Source organism: Sciurus vulgaris (assembly GCF_902686455.1).
Source record: "Sciurus vulgaris genome assembly, chromosome: 10".
Classification (NCBI taxonomy): Eukaryota; Metazoa; Chordata; class Mammalia; order Rodentia; family Sciuridae; genus Sciurus; species Sciurus vulgaris.
The window spans coordinates 58,355,936-58,368,141 of record NC_136470.1 but is presented as its reverse complement, the minus strand read 5'-3'; the positions used below and the strand labels follow the sequence as shown (position 1 = coordinate 58,368,141).

The 12,206-nt window shown below is 37.1% G+C and overlaps 1 protein-coding gene across 6 annotated transcripts in view; it reads left to right on the top strand.

The window, feature by feature from the left end:
- The window catches only part of LOC306637928 (leukocyte surface antigen CD47-like), a 51,791-nt gene extending 39,917 nt beyond the window's left edge, over nucleotides 1-11,874 (top strand). The window contains exons 8-12 of one of the 6 annotated variants that reach the window (XR_013757315.1): nucleotides 356-402; nucleotides 4,056-4,087; nucleotides 5,435-5,459; nucleotides 6,106-6,138; nucleotides 7,934-11,874. Coding sequence is in view for 3 of the 6 variants with exons in the window: in XM_079100842.1 (XP_078956968.1) it covers nucleotides 4,056-4,087; nucleotides 5,435-5,459; nucleotides 6,106-6,138; nucleotides 7,934-7,938 (95 nt within the window). In the remaining 3 variants the exon portion in view is untranslated. The remainder of the gene's footprint in view (nucleotides 1-355; nucleotides 403-4,055; nucleotides 4,088-5,434; nucleotides 5,460-6,105; nucleotides 6,139-7,933) is intronic. The other 5 variants (XR_013757314.1, XM_079100842.1, XR_013757313.1 and 2 more) reach the window with 5 other exon arrangements.
- The last annotated feature ends 332 nt before the right edge of the window (nucleotides 11,875-12,206 follow it).

Genomic DNA, 12,206 nt, shown 5'->3' with positions numbered 1-12,206 from the left:
CCCTTTTGTTCCCTTGCTTCCCCAGGCCCTCCATCTCTGGCAGGTGTTCAGCACAGTGCCAGAGGTCTAGAGATGCTACCTCAGTTTGAGTGGACATTGCTTAGCTGCCACCCTTTTGGCCTTGTTCTCCCACCCTCTCCATTGCTTACGTCCCCAAGAAGCCTGTGAAAGTACTATCATTAAAAATGTCACTGTTCTGAATTAAAATGAAAGTCCCTATAAGCACCCCAGATTATTTTTCTTTATCATAGTTTACTGTATAAATATATGTATCTATTTTAAGAATTTAGTCCAATTTGTTGATATTTTGAGAATATCCTAAATTAACTTTTCAAATCAACTTGTCTGATGCCAGAGTGCAGAGAGAGACCTTCGGTCAGTTGAAAGGCAAGAAGAGAAAAGGTACAGGAAAGTTGCTTTTTGAATAATGTGGTAGACTAGGAAGATTAATGTGTTTTGCTTATATAATCTGTGTAAATCTGAATATATGTAACATGAATGTTGCAAATTTTAATATTTTGTAAAAGTGAATGTCTCAAAAATAATTTTTACTTATTGCAGATGTGCTGTTTTAGAAATGAATGTCTTGATTTAAATGCAATAAAATCCTCAGATCATTTAAAAAAAAATAAAAACCCAAGCTCTCTCTTTAAGAGTGAGTTGAGTGAGAATTTTAACTTTTTTTGTTTTTCATTATTTACAAATTTAAATTTATAGCCTTATTATTTTGAAGAATAGGGATTTCGACTTTCACTAAGTCTTTCTTTTATTGGATCTTTTTTTTTCCTTCTTGCTGGAAGCATTTTAGTTTTATAAATTTAGTGAGATAAGACCCTGGGAGCAGTAATGTGAAAAGATTAAAAGGAACTGGCTAAACTCACAAGAGTTGAGCTTATTGGTATAATGGGTGCTTATATCTATTATTCGTAAGGGTAAATGCACTTGTTTGTTTTTTAAAGCCATTACTACTTAATTCAATATAAGGTCATATATTAGTGTTTTGACAAATTAGCCCCACTGAAGTCAGAAACATATTTACTGCACATCTCAGATGTTTTAGAATGATACAGAATCAGTCGATAGATAGATATTCATGTTTGTTTATGTATTCAGATATATTTTCTTGCCATTGTTGAGGAAAGGTATATATATGTTATCACTAGAAAAAGTGTTTCTGAAAAATTCAAAACCTGGAAATATATATTTGTCATGTGATCAGGTGTTTTAGAGAACAAAATTAATACAGAAGAATTGCAAGTCAGCCCAGGTAGAATGTTTAAGGCTTTTAGTTTAAAAAAAATGATGTATATAACACATATATTATATATAATTTTTATACATATATAATTTTTATACATATATGTATATATATTTTATATATAATTTTTTGAAAAAAAATATACATATGGCCTAGGCTCATGATAGCAGATTAGTCATGATCATTCTTTTGGCTCATGTGTTGTAGCTCCATTGGACAGTATTAACTCAGGTGAAATTAACATCTGCATTGTTTAGTTTTATACACTTAGAGGTATCACAACTGGTGTCCCTTTGAATCACTGTTCTTCATATATCTCTATTTTCAGAATGGTCTAGACATATATGACATTTCTTACTCCTGTGAATTGGAATTTAGAGAGTATTCTTTGTATGTTATGGGGGGGTCAGTTACTTGGCTATTCTTAATACTAATTCTGATGAACTCAAAAATAGAACTCTAAAATATTGTCTCTGACCATCATATGACCAATCAAAACTTTAGGCCAGACTCAGTGGCGCATGCCTGTAATCCTAGTGGCTCAGGAGCAGAGACAGGAGGATCATGAGTTCAAAGCCAGCCTCATCAACTTAGCAAGGCCCTAAGCAACTCAGTGAGATGCTGTCTCAATATAAAAAACAAAAAAGGCCAGACACAGTGGTGCACACCTGTAACACTAGCAGCTTAGGAGGCTGAGGCAAGAGGATCCAGAGTTCAAAACCAGCCTCAGTGAAAGCAAGATGCTAAGCAACTCAGCGAGACCCTGTCTCTAAATAAAATACAAAAAATGGGATTAGGGATGTGGCTCAGTGGTCGAGTGCCCCTGAGTTCAGTCCCTGGTCCCAAAAACAATACAAAAGGGGGACTGGGGATGTGGCTCAGTAGTAAAGAACCCCTGGGTTCAATCCCTACTCCCAAAACAAACAAGCAAACAAACAAAAACACCTTAGAAAAAGGGCATGGTTTAGTTAAAGTAACTTATCTATTCGTGTAACTCTCCTGATATCCCTAACAAAATTCTGTAATTCTCTTGGTTTATTTGGGAAGCTGTAAATGGAATGCTCCCAAACCATTTCACTCTGTGCCTTTAAAGAGGCTGCCTTCATGTTGGGACACAAGGAACAAACCACTCTGCAAGTGTTGCCACAGTGAGGGAGGTCAGTTTAAAGCCACACCTGGCTCCAGCAGAGGATGTCCTGAGTGCAGACAGGTAACAGCCTCAGAGAGGGGCAGTGTGCAGTTTGGCTGCTGGACAGCTCCAGCACCTCTCCATGCACTGGATCATCACCTCCCCGCTTAGCAACAAGATTTAGTTGATGTCTTTCTGTCAGTTATGGTTCCTGAGTTTGTCTGCCTTTGGTTCTTCACCTGTTAGCCAGGTAGCTCAGCCTCTCCATTGTGCCCCTATTTTTCACCCCAATCACGTCTTCTCAGTGATAGCTTTTCTTACCTATCACTGTAAGCTTTGAGTTCTCGTTTACTTTGTTTCTTTTTCATTTTCCCTTCCCATCACCAGCTTTCTAGTCTTTTCTTCTGTTTTCCCTTTGGGCTCCAGTGAGAGTGAGAATCTTACCAGGCCAGTCAGGTACCATTTTCCAGTTTGAGTGAGCCTTGTCAACTAGCCTGTAGATTGACTGACCTTGGGTCAGAACCCACCCCATTTCCCATAAGCTATAGAAACTTGGTAGAGCTGGGGTGGGGGATAGTAGAGATAAATAGCATGGAGCAGGAAAGCAGTCCTGGGGGCCTGCCTGTCTGCTGATGAGCCCTGGACTCTGCTCTCGTCCAATCCAGGTTACAATGGAATCCTGTCAGTCCTAGCACATTTTCTTTCCATTATTGAGTTCAGTTCACAGGACTTGAAAATGATTTTCTTTTACTCCCATCTCTTGTTTAATGATATTATTTATTCTGTCGCTACTTCTATGTTTAAACTTTAATATTATTTGTGAGAAATTAGAACTTCTTGAACTGAGAGAGGAGTGAGAAATTCTATTTAAAGAAATATAAAAAAAGAACAGTAAGAGAATAACCCTCCTCCTGGATGATCAGACAGTGTTGCTGGCTGATGTTTTAAATTTGTGGAACTGTGCTTGGCATTAAGGATTTAGCTACTCTTGGGCATCCTCTTTGGTTTTTCCAAGGCAGTTCTGTTTCCTACCCAACTAGAGTAGTTCTTTTCCCTTTTGTCATTTTCTTTCTGCCTTATATTCCTTCATCTTTATTAACTAACCCATTAGGAAGCTGTGAAAAGGGCAACCTGAAAGCTAAGAGGAATTGTAGAAGGGAGGGCTTGATCGTGGCTGAAACTAGCTGTCTAGAATAAATTTTTAAACTCAGAGGAGTCTTAATGTTTTCTTTATTTTATTGGCCATTTGGAGCTTTGAAAGCTGGGTAGGTTTGAAGGAGGCGTGCAGGTTGGGCTGCAGGGAATAAGAACAGTGAGTGAATGGGAAGAGATGGAGCACCCATGGTGGGGATGATAGATGACAGCATTTTTCCACCAAGAAGTATAGCAAGTGGCTGATTTGGGGGGCGAGATGGCTTGCACAAATGAGAGAACATGTGTGCTTATTATCTGATGTAGGTGAATTATTTGCTTCATTTTCTTCTATCAATGCATATAATCAAGAATATTCTGTATTTTTGAATAGACTGTCAAAGCTGGAACTCCTTCACTGAAATCTCTGGCACCCGCTAGTTTTAGCCCTGAACATTTTATCTTAAAATTAAACATTGCATTGCCTTAATTTATTTCATTTATTAAATTCATATTCTTATTTTTTATTTATACCAGCTTCTAATCAGAGGACTATACAAGCTCCTAGGGTAAGTTAAAGTTTATTAAATGAATTGGGAATGATCTCTTGATGGGTTAGACTGAGGAGTGATAATTAGAATATTGAATTATTTTGCTGTCTGTTTTGTGTAACGTCAAATTAAGATAATGTTGAAGTTATTTCATGACCTTTGTGTGAATGGGTCCAATTCTATTTTAAAACTTATGTTTGCTCATTTAAGTATCAATGGGATGGAATAAATGATTTCATAAAATTGTACTGACTTCTCGTATCCAGAATTGTAAAGTTTATGAGTAGGAATAATGGTTATTATCTTTTCCATCAGAAGGAAGCTGATTCCAATATATTACCTCACCTTTTGGATTCATTTGATGTGAATACACAAAATGACAGTTTCATGCTCAATAATGAGGAAGAGAAATTTATATTGTCGACTTCATTAAAATTATAATATATAAAATGAATGTAAATATTGCCTAAAAATCTGAGTTACAATTCATCCCACACCATTTTATAAACATTTTTCTTCCCAAAAACTGTATTGCAGCTTTCACTCTACTTTAGATTATTTTAATAAGCTTTCTGAGAAAATTCCAAGAAAAGGAGCAAATTTAGGAGGGGATAAATGAGGAGAAAACTATCTTGATAATTATAGACTCATCACAATGACAGACCCAAAGCTCTTTTATGGAAATAAGATCTGGAGAGGACTACATTGTACTCAGCTTCCTATAATGGATTGATGATGGATCTACCTGGAATCCCAGAGAGAGTCTCCTGTCTGTGTCAGGAAGTGCTTCTGAGTCTGAGAAGCTTCCTCAGGCATGCCAAAAGGGCAGGCTGGTCAGAGTGTGTTTGCTTCACCTCAGCCGTTTATTCTAAAAAGATCAGTGCCATGGCTACCTGGGTCCCAAGCAGCCAGCGGTTTCTGAAGTGCCTCTTAGAGATAACCCAGCCACTGTACATTTAAATCCTAACAGTTTTCTTTCTCCCATTACTGAGTTCATTTTGTCTGACTTGAATATGCTTCTGATTTGCTCCCTTCTCTTGCTTAACTGTATTATTTATTCTGCTATTGCTGTTTACAAACTTGCACTTTAATACTTTTGTGAGAAGTTAGGATTTCTTGAACTGAATGAGGTGGGTGGGATAGGAAATTCTGCATAGAAAAAGAATATTAGGAAAATAATACAGTTATTACCAAACTACCCGTTAGACTTGGCAAGCTTTGCTTCAGCGATTACTGCATTGTTTTGTTTTTAGACGAAAGGATTCACTCCTTACTATATAGTTTAATGCTAGAATATATGTTTTAGTATATAAGGACATGAAACAAGTTATATTTTTATGTAAATATATTTTAAATATTTTCCAGAAAGCTGTAGAAGAACCTCTTAATGGTATGTAGTTATTACAAACTTGTATGTTCTTGATCGATTATCAGATCATACTTTGAACTGGCCCTTAAAGAAGTTAGAATGCCCATCTATTCTTTGGGATGGATCTAGGGTTTTGGTTTGGTTTAGTTTTTCTCTTGCTTTGACCTCTCTTTCTTTTCTTATTCATTAAGAATTAGGAGTATTGCTTTTGTAATATTCCCACCTCTAGGAAAAAGGGCCCTTCCTTCGTCCCTCAAGGAGTTGTTCACCTTAGCCAAGTGGTATTTGGGCAAAGCACCATTGCCTTTTTATGTGAGGCCAAAATGAAGGGTGCTGTGGCACCCCATTAGAGAGGCATCTCACTTCCAATTTCCAATCTGTAAATTTCAGAAAGATACAGGTTATCACTACATAGTGAGACCAAACCAGATCATTTTGCTCTCTATGTAGATCTGAAACTGTATTCCCAAGTGAATCTGTTTCCTCTGTGGATACTGTGGGTGTGAGCCACAGAAATGCTCTGTAATAAAAATGATAGTCTTAAAGTTAATTTGCCTGTGTAATTGTAGGATAGTTGGCATGCTGTTGCTGATACTTGTTTGTTTTGAAATGATTTCTAATTATGGATCCTTACTAATTGCCTCCTTGGCTTGTTACTAACCCTTAGCATTTAAAGAATCAAAAGGAATGATGAATGATGGTAAGTGTAAGATATTCCTATCCTTATAGAGTGATTGAAATATGGATATTGAAAAGAAAAATACTTCTTGAAAATAAAAGGGACACTGTCAAATCATTAAAAACCACATTTCTTGATGGATAAAACTCAAATCTATTTCACTAAAAATTGAAAAACTACAACTGTAAGAGTTGTAGGGCCTCAAGAATCTGAAACCACAGTCAGATGGCGCAGAGCAAAGATAAATTGTCCCTTTTTTGTAAGACATTTTTCAGATTCAGCACCTGGTAACTAACTTTAAAATGCTTTTATAAGGCATAGAGATAATCTGGCACAAATCTTTATCATTTTGACAGAGTCTGTTTTATGCTTGTGTTGGTGATTTTGGTGCATTTCATCCTTGGGGACTTAATATCTCTGATTTTCCAAGCAGGAGCGGGTTCTGACCTTTTGGTAAGGGTTACAGAAAAAAGGCAAAGAACAATGTTTAGTCACTCCCACTTTCACATCTATTTTTGGAACTCTGGACTAATAACCTCTAATCCTCATTGAATATTTCAAAGGCATAGATTTGCTAATTTTTAAAGATAACCAAATCTGAACCTCAAGTGCTGCTAGCTTTCGTTTTAGTTTTACCTAAATATGCTGCAGTCTTCAGGTCCACTGGCATTTAGTAGCTATGTTTGTGTTTTTGCCTTATTTTCAAACATGCTTCATATCTTTGATATTTGCAATCATTCCCTGCCTGTGTCAGTGGTGTGCTATATATTTTATAGTTTTAAAGCCTGTGACCTGCCCACAGTGCAGCATTTAACACAGAAGGATTTGTTCTCCTGGTTACAATTAATTTTTGCACAAGATTCAAACACTCCAGTCATTGTTGAACTAAATTTTAATAACAATGTTGAGGCTTCTGTTCACCCAGGAGCCACTGAATGATCCCATTTCTGTAGGTTTGGGCCACAGCCTTTAAATCAGATTTTGTTACGCAAGCCACTGTCTCCTAAAACAATTATAGTTAGTAGGAAGAAATTAAAAGACATTTGAAAAGACCCATATCTGGAATTATGGCATCTTTGTTCATACTTCCATTCTGGTTTCTCAGTTCCTTTGTTCTCTCCTACTGTGATGTCATTCTGTATGAAGAAACTAAACTTTTCTCCATTTTCAGAAAACCAGTATAAGAGTCTTGAGTGCATCTTTGTTTGTGAACTTTCCCTTAAGATGTGACTTTCGTCTTGAATTTTTATTTGTTCATAGCAGATGAAATCTATGATGTCCTTTGAAATACCCTGAATTTTGCTAATATTAGCGGGTCAGAGTTTGTTTTCTGAATGCCTGTCTGGCAGGTTCTGTCTACTGACACCTGCCTGATGCTTCTAGCATGTCTGTTCTTCAGGGAAGATGTCCCCAGTCCCTGCCTAAGGTGTTCCTCTTACCTATATTTATCATGTTTCTTTCACTTACATTAGACAAACATTGTAGATCTAAAGTAAATGTGATGGAATATTAGTCTAGGATTAGTATCCTTTTCTTTAAAATACCAATATCTTGGCTTCCTCAACTCAACCAGCAAATGGAGATTATCAGACTATTGATTTTTGTTTTCATTTGGCATTGACTGCATTTCACTTACCAAAACGGAAAAGGCTAATGATTTGCCTGGTTTCTGTCTCTTACCTTTTTAGACATATTTTCTTTATTTTTAAGATACTGTGTATCTAAAACTGTTCCAAATTTTAAAAATGCATAGACTTCTTAATGCACAAGAAGTAGACATGAATAGTGACAATATGTTCGTTTTTCAATTTTCCAGAGTAACTGAAGTGAAGTGATGGACTCTGATTTGGAGAGTCATAGAACCTGAAGGAGTACACTTGTATTTAAAGACCACGGCCTTGATGATTCACTGTTGGGAAGAAGAAAAAAAAATAACTGGTTTTCATCTGTGAGAAAAAACAAGTCATTGACCCATAAATGATTATCACAGTTTTTATTCAAAACAGCTGTAATTTAGTTAATAAAAGAATTATGATCTGTGTTGTGTGCCCAGTTGAGGTCCAATTTTCTGTTATTTTCATTCAATGAGGGGCAAAAGTAGAGGGGGCAACTTCCAAGAATGATACTTTCCATATCCTCAGGCCTCTCGACTCTGGGTTTAAATTGGTTCAGAGTGAGAATACTCTAACATCAACCTGATGGTTACCCAGAAATATCTCTGAAAAACAGTGGCTTCCATCAAACCTTAGTAAACTCAGGTTCCCAGCAGCCATGGCAGTTAGGCTGTTAGCCAAATAAGGCATCTGCCACTTCTGGGTCAGGGGAATAGTAACTTCAGTAGAGACAGGAATTTGGTTGGGAACATCTTGTATGCCACCTACATGTGCTGTGACATCAATGGAGATAGTGGTCTTCATTCTTGGGGGTTGCCATTCACACAGGCCCCCTTCAGCATACAGTGTGACAGGTACTCCCCAGATGTGGGTTACTTTTATTGACGAGTGTGGTTTTTTTCTTTAATTCACACAACCCTGTGAACCCTTTCTTGCCCTCCTGTTACTCGCTTCTGCTGTATAAGATGTAGCACCTTTTCTCCTTTCTGAACGTGGTCCAGTGACGCAGCAGCATCAGTTGCAGAAAGGAGCCAGACTTGTTCTCAGAGCACTGTGTTCACACTTTCCAGCAAAAATAGCTATGGTTGTAACATATGTATTCCCTTCCTCTGGTTTGAAGGCAAAACTCTACAGTGTTTCTTCACTTATTTTCTGATCGGAGGCATGACAAAAGCAAGACTGAAATCTGAACTACGAGTCTCCTGCATGGCAACCTTCCGTGTGTCTTCATCAGGCCGTGGGCCAGCCCTCGAGAGGGCGCTTCTCCTCCTGTTGTGTCTGTATTGCATGATAACCACTCATCACCTTCCTCCTGTAGTCCTGCCTCCTGCTCCCGCTCCCTGGAGATTGAAAAGTAAAACAGAACCACATTTCCTACCCAAGTTAGAAGAAAAATATCGTTCTGACAGTGTGATCGCCTGGAGTACTTTTAGATTCTTAGCACTCGTTTTTTACCTCGTTTGTGGATGTGTGTTTGTACGTGCACATGTATAAGGTAGGCTCCTGCTCCTCCTGTAGGGACCAAAGTGCCGAACCTACAGGAGAGCAAGTGCTGACTTTGTGCTTTTAGTAAAAACATTTAAAAACAAAGGTCCTTATCAGGTGGAATTATATTTGATGCAAATATTTGATCACTTAAAACTTTAAAAACTTCTAGGTAATTCGCCAAGCTTTTTGACTGCTCACCAATGCCCTCTAAAAATACTAGTGATTCTTCCTGTTTGTGTAATGAGACATTCATATTTGTAGTGGCATCACTGATAATTATTTCTTAGTCAACTGAATGTTTCCATGTGCCTCTTTTATGCCAAATTTTTTGTCATATTTCATGTTGGGACCAAGTGGTTTGCCCATGGCAGACCTAAACTTATGACCTGCTGAGGCCTCTCAGAAAACTGAACACACTATCAAGACAGCTCTTCTCAGAGAAAAATATGTAGAGGTATTTTTCTCTCTTCCCTGATTGAGTAGCTGTCCAAAATATTAGCATATGGAGAGGGAGCTGTATTCCTTTATACAAATCTAATGGCTCCTGCTGCTCTTCTGAAAATATTTACACTTTGCTAATATCGTTTGGTACTTTAGAAATTAGTTTTGATGAAAGGGGGGACAAGGCAGATGGACTTGAAAAAGATCCAAATTCATATTCTCCATTAAGAAAATCAGGTATGAAAATCTTTATAGTCAAATTTTTTTATGAACTAAAGTTGTAAATTTTAATACACAGTAAACTCTCCTTTATGTGGGGCTCCGTCTCAAGTCTGACCATCTGTTGTGTTCTCTTTGATGCTACCTGCCTCTTAAGGTGTTCACTGCCCTAGACAATGCCACTAGAGGTAGCAGGGGAAATGCCAAATGCAATCAACTCTTGCTCTACCCTCGTCAGCTTCTCCAGATAAGGGACCACAGCAGCGGCAGTCCTCTTGCCTGGGCATCATTGGGCCAGATCATTCTCTTTAAATCAGACTTGTAATGGCTCCCAACTCTGTCACATCAAATATAACTTGCTAACAGTGTTTTGAGCATCATGGATCTGTTTTGCCCCATAAGATGCTTTTTACTCCCTGATCCCAATTTTTGTCATCATCTCCTCCATTCAGTTTTATTTATTGTACATTCTCAAAGTGACACCATTTGTCATTTTTTCCAACAACCTTTTCAGCCTTTTTGGCCAAATCACATTTTCCTTTTCCTTCAAAACATTCTGCTCCAGTCCTTCCTCCCCCACTGGCTGTCCTTTGCAGTCTGTCCCCATTTGTCTAGCAGCGTCTTTCATCTCTTTCTTACCCTTCCTTAGTACTTCATTTATCTTGGTTTAGTTCTGTTGGGGGTTTTTTGTCTTGCTTTTCTCACTCGATTTTAAAATTGCTTCCATAGCAAGAGCTTTTCTTTCTTCCTTTCTCTCTTGCTGCTGTGTACAGTGTTCTGCGTACATTAGACACTCCGCACATAAGTTTGATGATTGCGAGTTGGCTTGTATTTAGATTTCTCACTATTTTTAATGGTGAGCTAGAGAATTTTCTTTTTTGACAAACTGCACATGCTCAGAAATCCTTAAAAGCAAATGATTTTTTTTTTTTTTAAACCTGGAAATTCCAGGTCTGTTCTGTTAAAAATTCTTGAGAATCAGAGCCAATTTGGCTATCCCATAATTGGGAATTTTGCTCTTTTCAGATTTCTCTTGCCAGTTTAGTAAGTGTCCAACCAAATTGTGATTTGATAAAGCTCAAAAAGTGATAAGTTTACTCCATCTCATTAATTAAAAAACACTACATCCATATGACCTTCTAGATTTCTCTCATCTTACAAAGGGTATTCAAAAGTGGTGATAGGTGGTTTATGTCTGGAGATACATACCCCTTTACCTCTTGTTGGAAACTGGAGAAATAGTTGTCTGGCAGCTCTTTATATTTTCTTTGTATTTTATTTGATTGAGGGTTTATTTAGAAATATTAGTTTTGCATGTGTGTCTTATATTCAAAGTCACTAACTGCCATCACCTACTGGGTTCCTTTTTTAGTCTAATAGGGTTAATCCAAGTTAACTTTGAGGAGATGAGCAGTGACCAGGAAGTTTTCCTGCCTTTAACTTTGATAGCTCTTAATTATGATCATTTAAGACCAGCTTTTCCATAAATCTAGTCTTTGGAGGAAAAAAAAAAGAAAGAAAGCCTCTGTAATAAGCTTCTCTGTGAGACAATAGCAGTGGAATCTTCAAAGTGTTGTTATCATGATTGGTGAGAGAGGGAAACATTTTTATTTTTATTAAATGGAGCATTATTTACAAAAAGCCATTGTTAAGAAGTAGATCCCACATCATATAAATATCCATTAACCATTCTAAATAAAGAGAACTCCAGTGTTGCTATGTGTTAGATGCTCTCTTGGGGGCTTTTTTGCATAGCAATTAAAGGTGTGCTATTTGTCAGTAGCCATTTTTTTGCAGTGATTTAAAGACCAAAGTTGTTTTACAGCTGTGTTACCGTTAAAGGTTTTTTTTTTTAATATGTATTAAATCAATTTATCACTGTTTGAAGCTTTGAATATCTGCAACCTTTGCCAAGATACTTTTTTATTTAAAAAAACATAACTTTGTAAATACTATCCTGTAATATTATATATACTTAATAAAACATTTTAAGCTATTTTGTTGAGCTATTTCTATTGCGACAGCCGACCACATGAACGTTTCTGAGAAATTTCGTTCATTAATACACCTTCAGTTTGTCCATATTCTATGTAACAATGCAAAGAATGACTTAAAATACTAAGTATAAGTTCTTGTTTTAAAATATAGTACCCAATACATAAACTTATAGCTGGAACAAAGTTCTTATTAGATGTTGTAAGAAGTCCAGTGTATTTGATCATTTTTAATTAATTTTCCCCATGGTATAGTGAAAACATCACCTGAGAAAGAAAGAGACCTGAGTTCTAGTCCTGACAGTATTGCTAACTAGCAGAGGACCTGGGCAAG